General features: G+C 35.3%; 1 protein-coding gene across 45 annotated transcripts in view; it reads right to left on the reverse strand.

Annotated features, from left to right (window-relative positions):
- LOC135646027 (bZIP transcription factor 1-D-like) overlaps positions 1-21,977 on the reverse strand; it is a 71,077-nt gene that overhangs the window by 40,053 nt on the left and 9,047 nt on the right. For 16 of the 45 annotated variants that reach the window (XR_010498951.1, XR_010498959.1, XR_010498965.1 and 13 more), the window contains 6 exons: positions 21,241-21,410; positions 21,078-21,132; positions 12,723-12,892; positions 12,560-12,614; positions 4,654-4,823; positions 4,491-4,545 (listed from right to left, as the gene is read on the reverse strand). Coding sequence is in view for 41 of the 45 variants with exons in the window: in XM_065165155.1 (XP_065021227.1) it covers positions 4,491-4,545; positions 4,654-4,823; positions 12,560-12,614; positions 12,723-12,892; positions 21,078-21,132; positions 21,241-21,410 (675 nt within the window). In the remaining 4 variants the exon portion in view is untranslated. Of the gene's footprint in view, positions 1-4,490; positions 4,546-4,653; positions 4,824-6,369; positions 9,707-12,559; positions 12,893-14,438; positions 17,570-21,077; positions 21,411-21,977 lie in introns of those variants that run through there. The other 29 variants (XR_010498967.1, XM_065165201.1, XM_065165253.1 and 26 more) reach the window with 20 other exon arrangements.

The following is a 21,977-nucleotide window of genomic DNA, read 5'->3' on the forward strand; positions in this document are numbered from 1 at the left end:
CGTTAATTCATCTCATCCAAGCAATGCATCTATAATTTCTCTTCGAATATGATTCATCATCTTGAGTTAATTTTCGTCAATTTATCCTTGATTGGACCTACACCTAAATGTTCACAGATGTAAAATTTTCTACTCTTTTTCTATTAACTCCACACATCTAAACATTCTTATTTTTGCATTTGTAGATATAATCTCCTAAGATCTAACTTGAACCATGTAGCACAAATCCTGTTCCACCAATTACCTTTATCGAGGGTAGTATATCTAGTCAAACTAAGACATCAAATCATTTTTCATGGTTTTTAATAAAGTTTTCTTAGCTATTTCTACCTCTCACAAACTCACAACACTAATCATAATTATTTCACCTCCTCTAACTGTGTCTGTCCGTCTGCACCATTTTAAATATTTTTTCATCAATGTATCCCCAATTGAACCTATAATTAATTGTTTATAAATGTAAATGTTTATTATTCTATTCTAGTATTTTCACAACCATCTCAACATCCTCATCTTCCCATCACTAATTTTTGTACATGCAATTTACCAACTGCCCAACATTCCGAACCATAAATTACAGCTGCCTATGCACATTCAAATATCATAGAAGACAACAGACATGTGGCATGACACAACATTAATTTACCTCGTTCTCCATTCAAAATATCAACCAAAATAACACAGACAACAGAAAATATAACCAAAGATATGATGGAAAGTCCTTTTATGTTCTCCTAGTGTCACTTGAAGTCCTAAAATGCAGACTAACTTCTTATAGAAACCAAAAACTACTTCATGTCATAGTAGAAGCGCTTAGTGACTATGAGTAAGCAAATCAATTTATATTTTTTCATCAATGTATCCCCAATTGAACCTATAATTAATTGTTTATAAATGTAAATGTTTATTATTCTATTCTAGTATTTTCACAACCATCTCAACATCCTCATCTTCCCATCACTAATTTTTGTACATGCAATTTACCAACTGCCCAACATTCCGAACCATAAATTACAGCTGCCTATGCACATTCAAATATCATAGAAGACAACAGACATGTGGCATGACACAACATTAACTTACCTCGTTCTCCATTCAAAATATCAACCAAAATAACACAGACAACAGAAAATATAACCAAAGATATGATGGAAAGTCCTTTTATGTTCTCCTAGTGTCACTTGAAGTCCTAAAATGCAGACTAACTTCTTATAGAAACCAAAAACTACTTCATGTCATAGTAGAAGCGCTTAGTGACTATGAGTAAGCAAATCAATTTATATTTTTTCATCAATGTATCCCCAATTGAACCTATAATTAATTGTTTATAAATGTAAATGTTTATTATTCTATTCTAGTATTTTCACAACCATCTCAACATCCTCATCTTCCCATCACTAATTTTTGTACATGCAATTTACCAACTGCCCAACATTCCGAACCATAAATTACAGCTGCCTATGCACATTCAAATATCATAGAAGACAACAGACATGTGGCATGACACAACATTAACTTACCTCGTTCTCCATTCAAAATATCAACCAAAATAACACAGACAACAGAAAATATAACCAAAGATATGATGGAAAGTCCTTTTATGTTCTCCTAGTGTCACTTGAAGTCCTAAAATGCAGACTAACTTCTTATAGAAACCAAAAACTACTTCATGTCATAGTAGAAGCGCTTAGTGACTATGAGTAAGCAAATCAATTTATATTTTTTCATCAATGTATCCCCAATTGAACCTATAATTAATTGTTTATAAATGTAAATGTTTATTATTCTATTCTAGTATTTTCACAACCATCTCAACATCCTCATCTTCCCATCACTAATTTTTGTACATGCAATTTACCAACTGCCCAACATTCCGAACCATAAATTACAGCTGCCTATGCACATTCAAATATCATAGAAGACAACAGACATGTGGCATGACACAACATTAACTTACCTCGTTCTCCATTCAAAATATCAACCAAAATAACACAGACAACAGAAAATATAACCAAAGATATGATGGAAAGTCCTTTTATGTTCTCCTAGTGTCACTTGAAGTCCTAAAATGCAGACTAACTTCTTATAGAAACCAAAAACTACTTCATGTCATAGTAGAAGCGCTTAGTGACTATGAGTAAGCAAATCAATTTATATTTTTTCATCAATGTATCCCCAATTGAACCTATAATTAATTGTTTATAAATGTAAATGTTTATTATTCTATTCTAGTATTTTCACAACCATCTCAACATCCTCATCTTCCCATCACTAATTTTTGTACATGCAATTTACCAACTGCCCAACATTCCGAACCATAAATTACAGCTGCCTATGCACATTCAAATATCATAGAAGACAACAGACATGTGGCATGACACAACATTAACTTACCTCGTTCTCCATTCAAAATATCAACCAAAATAACACAGACAACAGAAAATATAACCAAAGATATGATGGAAAGTCCTTTTATGTTCTCCTAGTGTCACTTGAAGTCCTAAAATGCAGACTAACTTCTTATAGAAACCAAAAACTACTTCATGTCATAGTAGAAGCGCTTAGTGACTATGAGTAAGCAAATCAATTTATATTTTTTCATCAATGTATCCCCAATTGAACCTATAATTAATTGTTTATAAATGTAAATGTTTATTATTCTATTCTAGTATTTTCACAACCATCTCAACATCCTCATCTTCCCATCACTAATTTTTGTACATGCAATTTACCAACTGCCCAACATTCCGAACCATAAATTACAGCTGCCTATGCACATTCAAATATCATAGAAGACAACAGACATGTGGCATGACACAACATTAACTTACCTCGTTCTCCATTCAAAATATCAACCAAAATAACACAGACAACAGAAAATATAACCAAAGATATGATGGAAAGTCCTTTTATGTTCTCCTAGTGTCACTTGAAGTCCTAAAATGCAGACTAACTTCTTATAGAAACCAAAAACTACTTCATGTCATAGTAGAAGCGCTTAGTGACTATGAGTAAGCAAATCAATTTATATTTTTTCATCAATGTATCCCCAATTGAACCTATAATTAATTGTTTATAAATGTAAATGTTTATTATTCTATTCTAGTATTTTCACAACCATCTCAACATCCTCATCTTCCCATCACTAATTTTTGTACATGCAATTTACCAACTGCCCAACATTCCGAACCATAAATTACAGCTGCCTATGCACATTCAAATATCATAGAAGACAACAGACATGTGGCATGACACAACATTAACTTACCTCGTTCTCCATTCAAAATATCAACCAAAATAACACAGACAACAGAAAATATAACCAAAGATATGATGGAAAGTCCTTTTATGTTCTCCTAGTGTCACTTGAAGTCCTAAAATGCAGACTAACTTCTTATAGAAACCAAAAACTACTTCATGTCATAGTAGAAGCGCTTAGTGACTATGAGTAAGCAAATCAATTTATATTTTTTCATCAATGTATCCCCAATTGAACCTATAATTAATTGTTTATAAATGTAAATGTTTATTATTCTATTCTAGTATTTTCACAACCATCTCAACATCCTCATCTTCCCATCACTAATTTTTGTACATGCAATTTACCAACTGCCCAACATTCCGAACCATAAATTACAGCTGCCTATGCACATTCAAATATCATAGAAGACAACAGACATGTGGCATGACACAACATTAACTTACCTCGTTCTCCATTCAAAATATCAACCAAAATAACACAGACAACAGAAAATATAACCAAAGATATGATGGAAAGTCCTTTTATGTTCTCCTAGTGTCACTTGAAGTCCTAAAATGCAGACTAACTTCTTATAGAAACCAAAAACTACTTCATGTCATAGTAGAAGCGCTTAGTGACTATGAGTAAGCAAATCAATTTATATTTTTTCATCAATGTATCCCCAATTGAACCTATAATTAATTGTTTATAAATGTAAATGTTTATTATTCTATTCTAGTATTTTCACAACCATCTCAACATCCTCATCTTCCCATCACTAATTTTTGTACATGCAATTTACCAACTGCCCAACATTCCGAACCATAAATTACAGCTGCCTATGCACATTCAAATATCATAGAAGACAACAGACATGTGGCATGACACAACATTAACTTACCTCGTTCTCCATTCAAAATATCAACCAAAATAACACAGACAACAGAAAATATAACCAAAGATATGATGGAAAGTCCTTTTATGTTCTCCTAGTGTCACTTGAAGTCCTAAAATGCAGACTAACTTCTTATAGAAACCAAAAACTACTTCATGTCATAGTAGAAGCGCTTAGTGACTATGAGTAAGCAAATCAATTTAGGCACGATAGGGAAGAATGAGAAGATACAATGAGGCATTTGCAAAAAGGGTAAAAAATGACATCCATAGCACCAAGAGATTCCTATTACCGTGATATTAGATGACAACTAAAGAAAGAAAGCCCACAAAAGGAAAGGAAAGAGATGCTCACATTCTGAGAATTGGCATCACTCCCTTCACTTGAACTCTCACTTCCACTTTCACCACTACAAAAAATCAGTTCTTTTAGAAAAGGGATGACATATATTTTGCAAACAGTGTCGTCCTAAATGTAGTAAATAAAATGATGACAATCAAACCTATTTTTGATATACCTCTGAGAGAAGGCTCCATTGGCTGGTTGCCCTGATAATTTACCTGGCTCGCTGTTGTTCTTCCCTGTAATCATATTTAAACTACCTAAACTTCCTTTGGATCTTTTCAGGGGACTTCTTTCCTTACCTACAGATGACTTACCATCAATGTCCACTCCAGGAGCAGTTCCCTAGAGATATAATACATCATAATCAGTTTGATTATTTCAAATATATAATAAGGTTTGTTTGGAAGGCTTCGGCCGCGCGCAAGCTATGAAGTGGAGCTCAGTGTTCTGCAGGTATATTGGTTGGCATGTATCCATTGACGTACAAGCCAAAGACATTGCCAAGTTTGTGTTAACACGCTCAACATAGCATATGAAACAGACAATACCATGGTACACTGGTACATGGCAACCGGTAAAAATCGTTGAACAAACAAGTCCATTGGTGCTTCAGTAACAAGTTTTTAGGTAAAAAATAAAAGGGTTTGTTTGACTTTCCACTTAGGAATCTCATGAGCAGCATTATTGTGTCTCATAGTAAAGTTAACAAAATAAGAAGAGAGAAAATATCCAACCAATATCAATCGAATTCAAAATTTTAACACTTGCAAAGGTAGTCGGATGAGGACAATAGTCCAGTACTGTGTGTTTTATCACCATGTCTCAGCAACATAAGAAAGAGCACCAACCCTACTTGCACATGGCAATAGTACATTATCAGTTCTCTCCATACTCGATTTGTTACCAGATAATATTGAACAAAACAAATATAAATATAGCAGATATGACATCAACACCATGCTCTCATTGCTAATTTCTTGGTAAGTGACATGGATCCTTTACCACTATTTAGATATCTTTGAAGACTGATTTGACACCAATGTTATGGAGATTGAAGTCTCTAGTATCAACTAGATAATTTTGAATCACTGCTAACAATGGATTCTACTATTCGTATTTTCTTACTTGATAATGCTATGGAAGCAAGATAAATTAACCAGGGAAAACAGTATAAATTTAATTATCTCAAACCCACATTCTGTGCAAAACGAGGATCAAACATTCTCTTGCACTCTTCATGTCAAAAATTCAAGTTCATGAGAACCCTTTAATTTGATGTAGATAGAGAAAATGCTAATCAACTTAGATCATATAATGGCTAATATGGCAGATTAATCATCTGATCTAGCAACGACGTGCCATACTAAATGACCTTTGAGCTCAGATCACTAATAATATTATCTCAACTTGATTGTACGTAGAACAGTCAAATTTAGTCCGGTAGAACTGAGTGTGAAGAAGGTTCAAAATTTGTTCATTTCATAGAAACAGAGATTTGTTCATATCATAGAAGCACGAACAAAAGCAAAAAAACATATACATCCCAACAAAGGATATCATAACCTGCAGGCTATACTTTGTCCAACCAGATCTAACACATAACGAAGTCAGCATCCTTTTCATTCAAGACACATGAAAAAGTCAAAAAAGAAATTTTTTTCTTGTGGCGTAAACCAATTGCCCAAAGCAAATCAACCATCCCCTACGAAAAAAGATCGAATCGCTACTGCTTTCTTTGTGCATAATCAGATTAAGAAATCGCATCTTTCGTTGAAGAAACCATTCACCCCAGTCAAATAAACCATACGCTAACAAGATAAAGAAAAAAGCATCGAGATCATCCGGCGACGAAGAAGCCGAATAGAGAACCCGGACACAGATTACGTACTATGATGGGACGAAAACTAGCATTGCTTGCGGAGGAATCCGCATCAGTGTTGGGGGTTTCCGGTTCCCGGATCTAGGGTTCCGTCAAGAGCTGCCTAAAGCCGTCGACGAGATTCCTGAACGGCCGTCCCTCTTCTCGAGTTTCTTCTCTACCGGACGAAGGAACCGATAAAAAGAAAAATTAAAGCTAAGCAGTACTTTTATTCTGTACTCATGAGCGTTACCGTTCTCACCATCACTTGCCGGTCCCGCGGGACCCACTTTTCTCTGCAATCATCAGTCGGGTGTTTTCGTGGGTAAGTTTCCGAACCGGAGTAAAGGATGATAATGTTCGAAAGGCTAAGGAAGCAGAAATAATTGAGCATCTAGTGACACGTGAAATTTCGACCAAACAATAGACCCGTAGAGAAAGTGGCGCGTCCATACCTCTACGGGCCCCACGTATAAGTGAGTTGTCATTGTGGGTAAACGTTGTTTGGGTGTCGATAGACACAAAAGAATATTTAGCTCGGCTAAAAGGTGGCCCCGACCGTCGGCTTATGGGTTGCCTCACACGCAGATCTCCCCAAGGTGGTGGGGGCCACCACGTAGTACGATCACTAATTGGCTATCATGCTCGTATTTTTTCCCTTTTTTTCATTTATATATATATATATATATATATAGCTTAATTTATTGGCGCTAATTTCTTATTTTTATTTTTATTTTTTACAGTAGAAAAGAAGTAACTGAAACCAGTATTACAAATTTACAAGCTCGTTATAACAGTAATATCATCATCATCATACATCAGTTGGCTTAGCAATTGTCGCATATTCATCATTATTTTGAGAATTTAGATAAGGTTATTCCTATATGATTTCTTTTGTTCTTCCATGATTTGGATTATGATCTTTATTGTCAAATGATAATAAGTATTATCATAGTATATGGATATAATTCTTCTTAATTGCTAAAATTGCTCTTGAAATGTATAATAAATAACAAATTTTCTAATAAATTTGTGTACTTGTAAATAATCTCAACAAGTGCCTCCAAAATTGCTATTGGAGTGTGTTGTTTGGTATAGGATGTATGAAGTAATCTCTGCTTTAGAATCAGATGATGTTAATTTGCATCTATAGATCAAACAGTGGGAGATCTGACACTGTACATTAGTTACTTGTTGCTGGCTTTGAGTGCTCAGAAAACTACAAAGAGCTTATTTAAGATATATTATCTCCATCTCATACTTGCATACACTATTGTCCAACCTGCCAACTAGGGTTTCCGATATCAGGCAGCACACCAACATATATCATCACTTCAATGCATGCATGCATATTTCCATACGTGTCACACATGCGGTAATTTCCATACGTGTCACGTATGTGGTGACACACCTATACGTGACACACCTATACTTTGTGCTTTGAACACTTCGGATCAAGCAACGCCTGACACGGATCTGTGTGTGTCACGTCACCACATACGTGACACACATGCAGTAATTTCCATACGTGTCACGTTTGAAATATCTCCGGTTATAGGTTCTCCCTCGGGAGACGGTGGTCTTCAGATGTTTGGCTCCCTCATTTCTGAAGGTTGAGAAAGTAGGTAGGGGTGATCGGAGATCCCTTCTCTCCACCCGAGGAGAGGTGAAGATGATATCATCTTTCCTTCTTGGGTGGAGTGAAGGGAGCTTCGAACACGTGCACTCTCCCTATATCCTCACGATTCCTCATATATTTGTTCTAACAATTTTGGGCAACGGACCTATGGTAGTCATTGGCTGCACCGCTATGGTTCTAGTATGAATGAACATACTGACTCGTGGTATGCTGTTATGTACCATGGTACCAGAAGGGAGAAGAAAAGAAGTATAGAAGGAAGAGGAGGAGAGGAGGCAAAGAAGAAGAAGGGAGAAGGTGGCAGAAAAAACAGAGGAGTAGAGGAGGTGGTGGAGGAGGAGCCAACGGCGGCCAAGGAAAATGAGGAGATGTTAACCAAGGAAGATGAGGAGGAGACCACAACCAAGCAAGATGAAGAGGCTGCAGCCAAGGAAGATGAGGAGGTGCTCATGGCAGATAAGGTTGATGAGAGGAATACCACCAACACAGAAAACAAAGAAAACAGGCTTACTGCCTGGTCCAAACTCATTACCAGGACTGTGGGCCTGGAACAAGTGATAAGCACCATACCGCATGTGGACCACCGAAAATTAGGGAGTGTGCATTGTTGATTTATGCCTGGACAGATAAATATGACAATACATCCGGTCCGAACAAAATTGCATTACTTGGTATATGTCATTGTGTTATTTCTTCGCTTAAAGCAAGTATCTTCTTCTCCATTTTGATCAAAACTTAAATAAAGGATGAAATGACAAATTTTGTGTCCTAGAAAAAAAACCAATATGATATGACAACAATAAGTCATAATGCAAAAACTATTTGACTATTAGAAGTTGGATATATGGGTCTTATTCTGCCATTGAACTCAGTTGGGGGCAATATCGCTAGTCAAACTAAGAACAACAAAACATTTTATGGTTTTTAATAAAGTATACATAAGTATTCCTCTATCTTTGCTCATTATACTAATCAATCGTTAATTCATCTCATCCAAGCAATGCATCTATAATTTCTCTTCGAATATGATTCATCATCTTGAGTTAATTTTCGTCAATTTATCCTTGATTGGACCTACACCTAAATGTTCACAGATGTAAAATTTTCTACTCTTTTTCTATTAACTCCACACATCTAAACATTCTTATTTTTGCATTTGTAGATATAATCTCCTAAGATCTAACTTGAACCATGTAGCACAAATCCTGTTCCACCAATTACCTTTATCGAGGGTAGTATATCTAGTCAAACTAAGACATCAAATCATTTTTCATGGTTTTTAATAAAGTTTTCTTAGCTATTTCTACCTCTCACAAACTCACAACACTAATCATAATTATTTCACCTCCTCTAACTGTGTCTGTCCGTCTGCACCATTTTAAATATTTTTTCATCAATGTATCCCCAATTGAACCTATAATTAATTGTTTATAAATGTAAATGTTTATTATTCTATTCTAGTATTTTCACAACCATCTCAACATCCTCATCTTCCCATCACTAATTTTTGTACATGCAATTTACCAACTGCCCAACATTCCGAACCATAAATTACAGCTGCCTATGCACATTCAAATATCATAGAAGACAACAGACATGTGGCATGACACAACATTAATTGACCTCGTTCTCCATTCAAAATATCAACCAAAATAACACAGACAACAGAAAATATAACCAAAGATATGATGGAAAGTCCTTTTATGTTCTCCTAGTGTCACTTGAAGTCCTAAAATGCAGACTAACTTCTTATAGAAACCAAAAACTACTTCATGTCATAGTAGAAGCGCTTAGTGACTATGAGTAAGCAAATCAATTTATATTTTTTCATCAATGTATCCCCAATTGAACCTATAATTAATTGTTTATAAATGTAAATGTTTATTATTCTATTCTAGTATTTTCACAACCATCTCAACATCCTCATCTTCCCATCACTAATTTTTGTACATGCAATTTACCAACTGCCCAACATTCCGAACCATAAATTACAGCTGCCTATGCACATTCAAATATCATAGAAGACAACAGACATGTGGCATGACACAACATTAACTTACCTCGTTCTCCATTCAAAATATCAACCAAAATAACACAGACAACAGAAAATATAACCAAAGATATGATGGAAAGTCCTTTTATGTTCTCCTAGTGTCACTTGAAGTCCTAAAATGCAGACTAACTTCTTATAGAAACCAAAAACTACTTCATGTCATAGTAGAAGCGCTTAGTGACTATGAGTAAGCAAATCAATTTATATTTTTTCATCAATGTATCCCCAATTGAACCTATAATTAATTGTTTATAAATGTAAATGTTTATTATTCTATTCTAGTATTTTCACAACCATCTCAACATCCTCATCTTCCCATCACTAATTTTTGTACATGCAATTTACCAACTGCCCAACATTCCGAACCATAAATTACAGCTGCCTATGCACATTCAAATATCATAGAAGACAACAGACATGTGGCATGACACAACATTAACTTACCTCGTTCTCCATTCAAAATAACACAGACAACAGAAAATATAACCAAAGATATGATGGAAAGTCCTTTTATGTTCTCCTAGTGTCACTTGAAGTCCTAAAATGCAGACTAACTTCTTATAGAAACCAAAAACTACTTCATGTCATAGTAGAAGCGCTTAGTGACTATGAGTAAGCAAATCAATTTATATTTTTTCATCAATGTATCCCCAATTGAACCTATAATTAATTGTTTATAAATGTAAATGTTTATTATTCTATTCTAGTATTTTCACAACCATCTCAACATCCTCATCTTCCCATCACTAATTTTTGTACATGCAATTTACCAACTGCCCAACATTCCGAACCATAAATTACAGCTGCCTATGCACATTCAAATATCATAGAAGACAACAGACATGTGGCATGACACAACATTAACTTACCTCGTTCTCCATTCAAAATATCAACCAAAATAACACAGACAACAGAAAATATAACCAAAGATATGATGGAAAGTCCTTTTATGTTCTCCTAGTGTCACTTGAAGTCCTAAAATGCAGACTAACTTCTTATAGAAACCAAAAACTACTTCATGTCATAGTAGAAGCGCTTAGTGACTATGAGTAAGCAAATCAATTTATATTTTTTCATCAATGTATCCCCAATTGAACCTATAATTAATTGTTTATAAATGTAAATGTTTATTATTCTATTCTAGTATTTTCACAACCATCTCAACATCCTCATCTTCCCATCACTAATTTTTGTACATGCAATTTACCAACTGCCCAACATTCCGAACCATAAATTACAGCTGCCTATGCACATTCAAATATCATAGAAGACAACAGACATGTGGCATGACACAACATTAACTTACCTCGTTCTCCATTCAAAATATCAACCAAAATAACACAGACAACAGAAAATATAACCAAAGATATGATGGAAAGTCCTTTTATGTTCTCCTAGTGTCACTTGAAGTCCTAAAATGCAGACTAACTTCTTATAGAAACCAAAAACTACTTCATGTCATAGTAGAAGCGCTTAGTGACTATGAGTAAGCAAATCAATTTATATTTTTTCATCAATGTATCCCCAATTGAACCTATAATTAATTGTTTATAAATGTAAATGTTTATTATTCTATTCTAGTATTTTCACAACCATCTCAACATCCTCATCTTCCCATCACTAATTTTTGTACATGCAATTTACCAACTGCCCAACATTCCGAACCATAAATTACAGCTGCCTATGCACATTCAAATATCATAGAAGACAACAGACATGTGGCATGACACAACATTAACTTACCTCGTTCTCCATTCAAAATATCAACCAAAATAACACAGACAACAGAAAATATAACCAAAGATATGATGGAAAGTCCTTTTATGTTCTCCTAGTGTCACTTGAAGTCCTAAAATGCAGACTAACTTCTTATAGAAACCAAAAACTACTTCATGTCATAGTAGAAGCGCTTAGTGACTATGAGTAAGCAAATCAATTTATATTTTTTCATCAATGTATCCCCAATTGAACCTATAATTAATTGTTTATAAATGTAAATGTTTATTATTCTATTCTAGTATTTTCACAACCATCTCAACATCCTCATCTTCCCATCACTAATTTTTGTACATGCAATTTACCAACTGCCCAACATTCCGAACCATAAATTACAGCTGCCTATGCACATTCAAATATCATAGAAGACAACAGACATGTGGCATGACACAACATTAACTTACCTCGTTCTCCATTCAAAATATCAACCAAAATAACACAGACAACAGAAAATATAACCAAAGATATGATGGAAAGTCCTTTTATGTTCTCCTAGTGTCACTTGAAGTCCTAAAATGCAGACTAACTTCTTATAGAAACCAAAAACTACTTCATGTCATAGTAGAAGCGCTTAGTGACTATGAGTAAGCAAATCAATTTAGGCACGATAGGGAAGAATGAGAAGATACAATGAGGCATTTGCAAAAAGGGTAAAAAATGACATCCATAGCACCAAGAGATTCCTATTACCGTGATATTAGATGACAACTAAAGAAAGAAAGCCCACAAAAGGAAAGGAAAGAGATGCTCACATTCTGAGAATTGGCATCACTCCCTTCACTTGAACTCTCACTTCCACTTTCACCACTACAAAAAATCAGTTCTTTTAGAAAAGGGATGACATATATTTTGCAAACAGTGTCGTCCTAAATGTAGTAAATAAAATGATGACAATCAAACCTATTTTTGATATACCTCTGAGAGAAGGCTCCATTGGCTGGTTGCCCTGATAATTTACCTGGCTCGCTGTTGTTCTTCCCTGTAATCATATTTAAACTACCTAAACTTCCTTTGGATCTTTTCAGGGGACTTCTTTCCTTACCTACAGATGACTTACCATCAATGTCCACTCCAGGAGCAGTTCCCTAGAGATATAATACATCATAATCAGTTTGATTATTTCAAATATATAATAAGGTTTGTTTGGAAGGCTTCGGCCGCGCGCAAGCTATGAAGTGGAGCTCAGTGTTCTGCAGGTATATTGGTTGGCATGTATCCATTGACGTACAAGCCAAAGACATTGCCAAGTTTGTGTTAACACGCTCAACATAGCATATGAAACAGACAATACCATGGTACACTGGTACATGGCAACCGGTAAAAATCGTTGAACAAACAAGTCCATTGGTGCTTCAGTAACAAGTTTTTAGGTAAAAAATAAAAGGGTTTGTTTGACTTTCCACTTAGGAATCTCATGAGCAGCATTATTGTGTCTCATAGTAAAGTTAACAAAATAAGAAGAGAGAAAATATCCAACCAATATCAATCGAATTCAAAATTTTAACACTTGCAAAGGTAGTCGGATGAGGACAATAGTCCAGTACTGTGTGTTTTATCACCATGTCTCAGCAACATAAGAAAGAGCACCAACCCTACTTGCACATGGCAATAGTACATTATCAGTTCTCTCCATACTCGATTTGTTACCAGATAATATTGAACAAAACAAATATAAATATAGCAGATATGACATCAACACCATGCTCTCATTGCTAATTTCTTGGTAAGTGACATGGATCCTTTACCACTATTTAGATATCTTTGAAGACTGATTTGACACCAATGTTATGGAGATTGAAGTCTCTAGTATCAACTAGATAATTTTGAATCACTGCTAACAATGGATTCTACTATTCGTATTTTCTTACTTGATAATGCTATGGAAGCAAGATAAATTAACCAGGGAAAACAGTATAAATTTAATTATCTCAAACCCACATTCTGTGCAAAACGAGGATCAAACATTCTCTTGCACTCTTCATGTCAAAAATTCAAGTTCATGAGAACCCTTTAATTTGATGTAGATAGAGAAAATGCTAATCAACTTAGATCATATAATGGCTAATATGGCAGATTAATCATCTGATCTAGCAACGACGTGCCATACTAAATGACCTTTGAGCTCAGATCACTAATAATATTATCTCAACTTGATTGTACGTAGAACAGTCAAATTTAGTCCGGTAGAACTGAGTGTGAAGAAGGTTCAAAATTTGTTCATTTCATAGAAACAGAGATTTGTTCATATCATAGAAGCACGAACAAAAGCAAAAAAACATATACATCCCAACAAAGGATATCATAACCTGCAGGCTATACTTTGTCCAACCAGATCTAACACATAACGAAGTCAGCATCCTTTTCATTCAAGACACATGAAAAAGTCAAAAAAGAAATTTTTTTCTTGTGGCGTAAACCAATTGCCCAAAGCAAATCAACCATCCCCTACGAAAAAAGATCGAATCGCTACTGCTTTCTTTGTGCATAATCAGATTAAGAAATCGCATCTTTCGTTGAAGAAACCATTCACCCCAGTCAAATAAACCATACGCTAACAAGATAAAGAAAAAAGCATCGAGATCATCCGGCGACGAAGAAGCCGAATAGAGAACCCGGACACAGATTACGTACTATGATGGGACGAAAACTAGCATTGCTTGCGGAGGAATCCGCATCAGTGTTGGGGGTTTCCGGTTCCCGGATCTAGGGTTCCGTCAAGAGCTGCCTAAAGCCGTCGACGAGATTCCTGAACGGCCGTCCCTCTTCTCGAGTTTCTTCTCTACCGGACGAAGGAACCGATAAAAAGAAAAATTAAAGCTAAGCAGTACTTTTATTCTGTACTCATGAGCGTTACCGTTCTCACCATCACTTGCCGGTCCCGCGGGACCCACTTTTCTCTGCAATCATCAGTCGGGTGTTTTCGTGGGTAAGTTTCCGAACCGGAGTAAAGGATGATAATGTTCGAAAGGCTAAGGAAGCAGAAATAATTGAGCATCTAGTGACACGTGAAATTTCGACCAAACAATAGACCCGTAGAGAAAGTGGCGCGTCCATACCTCTACGGGCCCCACGTATAAGTGAGTTGTCATTGTGGGTAAACGTTGTTTGGGTGTCGATAGACACAAAAGAATATTTAGCTCGGCTAAAAGGTGGCCCCGACCGTCGGCTTATGGGTTGCCTCACACGCAGATCTCCCCAAGGTGGTGGGGGCCACCACGTAGTACGATCACTAATTGGCTATCATGCTCGTATTTTTTCCCTTTTTTTCATTTATATATATATATATATATATATAGCTTAATTTATTGGCGCTAATTTCTTATTTTTATTTTTATTTTTTACAGTAGAAAAGAAGTAACTGAAACCAGTATTACAAATTTACAAGCTCGTTATAACAGTAATATCATCATCATCATACATCAGTTGGCTTAGCAATTGTCGCATATTCATCATTATTTTGAGAATTTAGATAAGGTTATTCCTATATGATTTCTTTTGTTCTTCCATGATTTGGATTATGATCTTTATTGTCAAATGATAATAAGTATTATCATAGTATATGGATATAATTCTTCTTAATTGCTAAAATTGCTCTTGAAATGTATAATAAATAACAAATTTTCTAATAAATTTGTGTACTTGTAAATAATCTCAACAAGTGCCTCCAAAATTGCTATTGGAGTGTGTTGTTTGGTATAGGATGTATGAAGTAATCTCTGCTTTAGAATCAGATGATGTTAATTTGCATCTATAGATCAAACAGTGGGAGATCTGACACTGTACATTAGTTACTTGTTGCTGGCTTTGAGTGCTCAGAAAACTACAAAGAGCTTATTTAAGATATATTATCTCCATCTCATACTTGCATACACTATTGTCCAACCTGCCAACTAGGGTTTCCGATATCAGGCAGCACACCAACATATATCATCACTTCAATGCATGCATGCATATTTCCATACGTGTCACACATGCGGTAATTTCCATACGTGTCACGTATGTGGTGACACACCTATACGTGACACACCTATACTTTGTGCTTTGAACACTTCGGATCAAGCAACGCCTGACACGGATCTGTGTGTGTCACGTCACCACATACGTGACACACATGCAGTAATTTCCATACGTGTCACGTTTGAAATATCTCCGGTTATAGGTTCTCCCTCGGGAGACGGTGGTCTTCAGATGTTTGGCTCCCTCATTTCTGAAGGTTGAGAAAGTAGGTAGGGGTGATCGGAGATCCCTTCTCTCCACCCGAGGAGAGGTGAAGATGATATCATCTTTCCTTCTTGGGTGGAGTGAAGGGAGCTTCGAACACGTGCACTCTCCCTATATCCTCACGATTCCTCATATATTTGTTCTAACAATTTTGGGCAACGGACCTATGGTAGTCATTGGCTGCACCGCTATGGTTCTAGTATGAATGAACATACTGACTCGTGGTATGCTGTTATGTACCATGGTACCAGAAGGGAGAAGAAAAGAAGTATAGAAGGAAGAGGAGGAGAGGAGGCAAAGAAGAAGAAGGGAGAAGGTGGCAGAAAAAACAGAGGAGTAGAGGAGGTGGTGGAGGAGGAGCCAACGGCGGCCAAGGAAAATGAGGAGATGTTAACCAAGGAAGATGAGGAGGAGACCACAACCAAGCAAGATGAAGAGGCTGCAGCCAAGGAAGATGAGGAGGTGCTCATGGCAGATAAGGTTGATGAGAGGAATACCACCAACACAGAAAACAAAGAAAACAGGCTTACTGCCTGGTCCAAACTCATTACCAGGACTGTGGGCCTGGAACAAGTGATAAGCACCATACCGCATGTGGACCACCGAAAATTAGGGAGTGTGCATTGTTGATTTATGCCTGGACAGATAAATATGACAATACATCCGGTCCGAACAAAATTGCATTACTTGGTATATGTCATTGTGTTATTTCTTCGCTTAAAGCAAGTATCTTCTTCTCCATTTTGATCAAAACTTAAATAAAGGATGAAATGACAAATTTTGTGTCCTAGAAAAAAAACCAATATGATATGACAACAATAAGTCATAATGCAAAAACTATTTGACTATTAGAAGTTGGATATATGGGTCTTATTCTGCCATTGAACTCAGTTGGGGGCAATATCGCTAGTCAAACTAAGAACAACAAAACATTTTATGGTTTTTAATAAAGTATACATAAGTATTCCTCTATCTTTGCTCATTATACTAATCAATCGTTAATTCATCTCATCCAAGCAATGCATCTATAATTTCTCTTCGAATATGATTCATCATCTTGAGTTAATTTTCGTCAATTTATCCTTGATTGGACCTACACCTAAATGTTCACAGATGTAAAATTTTCTACTCTTTTTCTATTAACTCCACACATCTAAACATTCTTATTTTTGCATTTGTAGATATAATCTCCTAAGATCTAACTTGAACCATGTAGCACAAATCCTGTTCCACCAATTACCTTTATCGAGGGTAGTATATCTAGTCAAACTAAGACATCAAATCATTTTTCATGGTTTTTAATAAAGTTTTCTTAGCTATTTCTACCTCTCACAAACTCACAACACTAATCATAATTATTTCACCTCCTCTAACTGTGTCTGTCCGTCTGCACCATTTTAAATATTTTTTCATCAATGTATCCCCAATTGAACCTATAATTAATTGTTTATAAATGTAAATGTTTATTATTCTATTCTAGTATTTTCACAACCATCTCAACATCCTCATCTTCCCATCACTAATTTTTGTACATGCAATTTACCAACTGCCCAACATTCCGAACCATAAATTACAGCTGCCTATGCACATTCAAATATCATAGAAGACAACAGACATGTGGCATGACACAACATTAACTTACCTCGTTCTCCATTCAAAATATCAACCAAAATAACACAGACAACAGAAAATATAACCAAAGATATGATGGAAAGTCCTTTTATGTTCTCCTAGTGTCACTTGAAGTCCTAAAATGCAGACTAACTTCTTATAGAAACCAAAAACTACTTCATGTCATAGTAGAAGCGCTTAGTGACTATGAGTAAGCAAATCAATTTATATTTTTTCATCAATGTATCCCCAATTGAACCTATAATTAATTGTTTATAAATGTAAATGTTTATTATTCTATTCTAGTATTTTCACAACCATCTCAACATCCTCATCTTCCCATCACTAATTTTTGTACATGCAATTTACCAACTGCCCAACATTCCGAACCATAAATTACAGCTGCCTATGCACATTCAAATATCATAGAAGACAACAGACATGTGGCATGACACAACATTAACTTACCTCGTTCTCCATTCAAAATATCAACCAAAATAACACAGACAACAGAAAATATAACCAAAGATATGATGGAAAGTCCTTTTATGTTCTCCTAGTGTCACTTGAAGTCCTAAAATGCAGACTAACTTCTTATAGAAACCAAAAACTACTTCATGTCATAGTAGAAGCGCTTAGTGACTATGAGTAAGCAAATCAATTTATATTTTTTCATCAATGTATCCCCAATTGAACCTATAATTAATTGTTTATAAATGTAAATGTTTATTATTCTATTCTAGTATTTTCACAACCATCTCAACATCCTCATCTTCCCATCACTAATTTTTGTACATGCAATTTACCAACTGCCCAACATTCCGAACCATAAATTACAGCTGCCTATGCACATTCAAATATCATAGAAGACAACAGACATGTGGCATGACACAACATTAACTTACCTCGTTCTCCATTCAAAATATCAACCAAAATAACACAGACAACAGAAAATATAACCAAAGATATGATGGAAAGTCCTTTTATGTTCTCCTAGTGTCACTTGAAGTCCTAAAATGCAGACTAACTTCTTATAGAAACCAAAAACTACTTCATGTCATAGTAGAAGCGCTTAGTGACTATGAGTAAGCAAATCAATTTATATTTTTTCATCAATGTATCCCCAATTGAACCTATAATTAATTGTTTATAAATGTAAATGTTTATTATTCTATTCTAGTATTTTCACAACCATCTCAACATCCTCATCTTCCCATCACTAATTTTTGTACATGCAATTTACCAACTGCCCAACATTCCGAACCATAAATTACAGCTGCCTATGCACATTCAAATATCATAGAAGACAACAGACATGTGGCATGACACAACATTAACTTACCTCGTTCTCCATTCAAAATATCAACCAAAATAACACAGACAACAGAAAATATAACCAAAGATATGATGGAAAGTCCTTTTATGTTCTCCTAGTGTCACTTGAAGTCCTAAAATGCAGACTAACTTCTTATAGAAACCAAAAACTACTTCATGTCATAGTAGAAGCGCTTAGTGACTATGAGTAAGCAAATCAATTTATATTTTTTCATCAATGTATCCCCAATTGAACCTATAATTAATTGTTTATAAATGTAAATGTTTATTATTCTATTCTAGTATTTTCACAACCATCTCAACATCCTCATCTTCCCATCACTAATTTTTGTACATGCAATTTACCAACTGCCCAACATTCCGAACCATAAATTACAGCTGCCTATGCACATTCAAATATCATAGAAGACAACAGACATGTGGCATGACACAACATTAACTTACCTCGTTCTCCATTCAAAATATCAACCAAAATAACACAGACAACAGAAAATATAACCAAAGATATGATGGAAAGTCCTTTTATGTTCTCCTAGTGTCACTTGAAGTCCTAAAATGCAGACTAACTTCTTATAGAAACCAAAAACTACTTCATGTCATAGTAGAAGCGCTTAGTGACTATGAGTAAGCAAATCAATTTATATTTTTTCATCAATGTATCCCCAATTGAACCTATAATTAATTGTTTATAAATGTAAATGTTTATTATTCTATTCTAGTATTTTCACAACCATCTCAACATCCTCATCTTCCCATCACTAATTTTTGTACATGCAATTTACCAACTGCCCAACATTCCGAACCATAAATTACAGCTGCCTATGCACATTCAAATATCATAGAAGACAACAGACATGTGGCATGACACAACATTAACTTACCTCGTTCTCCATTCAAAATATCAACCAAAATAACACAGACAACAGAAAATATAACCAAAGATATGATGGAAAGTCCTTTTATGTTCTCCTAGTGTCACTTGAAGTCCTAAAATGCAGACTAACTTCTTATAGAAACCAAAAACTACTTCATGTCATAGTAGAAGCGCTTAGTGACTATGAGTAAGCAAATCAATTTATATTTTTTCATCAATGTATCCCCAATTGAACCTATAATTAATTGTTTATAAATGTAAATGTTTATTATTCTATTCTAGTATTTTCACAACCATCTCAACATCCTCATCTTCCCATCACTAATTTTTGTACATGCAATTTACCAACTGCCCAACATTCCGAACCATAAATTACAGCTGCCTATGCACATTCAAATATCATAGAAGACAACAGACATGTGGCATGACACAACATTAACTTACCTCGTTCTCCATTCAAAATATCAACCAAAATAACACAGACAACAGAAAATATAACCAAAGATATGATGGAAAGTCCTTTTATGTTCTCCTAGTGTCACTTGAAGTCCTAAAATGCAGACTAACTTCTTATAGAAACCAAAAACTACTTCATGTCATAGTAGAAGCGCTTAGTGACTATGAGTAAGCAAATCAATTTATATTTTTTCATCAATGTATCCCCAATTGAACCTATAATTAATTGTTTATAAATGTAAATGTTTATTATTCTATTCTAGTATTTTCACAACCATCTCAACATCCTCATCTTCCCATCACTAATTTTTGTACATGCAATTTACCAACTGCCCAACATTCCGAACCATAAATTACAGCTGCCTATGCACATTCAAATATCATAGAAGACAACAGACATGTGGCATGACACAACATTAACTTACCTCGTTCTCCATTCAAAATATCAACCAAAATAACACAGACAACAGAAAATATAACCAAAGATATGATGGAAAGTCCTTTTATGTTCTCCTAGTGTCACTTGAAGTCCTAAAATGCAGACTAACTTCTTATAGAAACCAAAAACTACTTCATGTCATAGTAGAAGCGCTTAGTGACTATGAGTAAGCAAATCAATTTAGGCACGATAGGGAAGAATGAGAAGATACAATGAGGCATTTGCAAAAAGGGTAAAAAATGACATCCATAGCACCAAGAGATTCCTATTACCGTGATATTAGATGACAACTAAAGAAAGAAAGCCCACAAAAGGAAAGGAAAGAGATGCTCACATTCTGAGAATTGGCATCACTCCCTTCACTTGAACTCTCACTTCCACTTTCACCACTACAAAAAATCAGTTCTTTTAGAAAAGGGATGACATATATTTTGCAAACAGTGTCGTCCTAAATGTAGTAAATAAAATGATGACAATCAAACCTATTTTTGATATACCTCTGAGAGAAGGCTCCATTGGCTGGTTGCCCTGATAATTTACCTGGCTCGCTGTTGTTCTTCCCTGTAATCATATTTAAACTACCTAAACTTCCTTTGGATCTTTTCAGGGGACTTCTTTCCTTACCTACAGATGACTTACCATCAATGTCCACTCCAGGAGCAGTTCCCTAGAGATATAATACATCATAATCAGTTTGATTATTCAAATATATAATAAGGTTTGTTTGGAAGGCTTCGGCCGCGCGCAAGCTATGAAGTGGAGCTCAGTGTTCTGCAGGTATATTGGTTGGCATGTATCCATTGACGTACAAGCCAAAGACATTGCCAAGTTTGTGTTAACACGCTCAACATAGCATATGAAACAGACAATACCATGGTACACTGGTACATGGCAACCGGTAAAAATCGTTGAACAAACAAGTCCATTGGTGCTTCAGTAACAAGTTTTTAGGTAAAAAATAAAAGGGTTTGTTTGACTTTCCACTTAGGAATCTCATGAGCAGCATTATTGTGTCTCATAGTAAAGTTAACAAAATAAGAAGAGAGAAAATATCCAACCAATATCAATCGAATTCAAAATTTTAACACTTGCAAAGGTAGTCGGATGAGGACAATAGTCCAGTACTGTGTGTTTTATCACCATGTCTCAGCAACATAAGAAAGAGCACCAACCCTACTTGCACATGGCAATAGTACATTATCAGTTCTCTCCATACTCGATTTGTTACCAGATA

The sequence above is a fragment of the Musa acuminata genome, chromosome BXJ1-4, assembly GCF_036884655.1.
Source record: "Musa acuminata AAA Group cultivar baxijiao chromosome BXJ1-4, Cavendish_Baxijiao_AAA, whole genome shotgun sequence".
Taxonomy (NCBI): domain Eukaryota; kingdom Viridiplantae; phylum Streptophyta; class Magnoliopsida; order Zingiberales; family Musaceae; genus Musa; species Musa acuminata.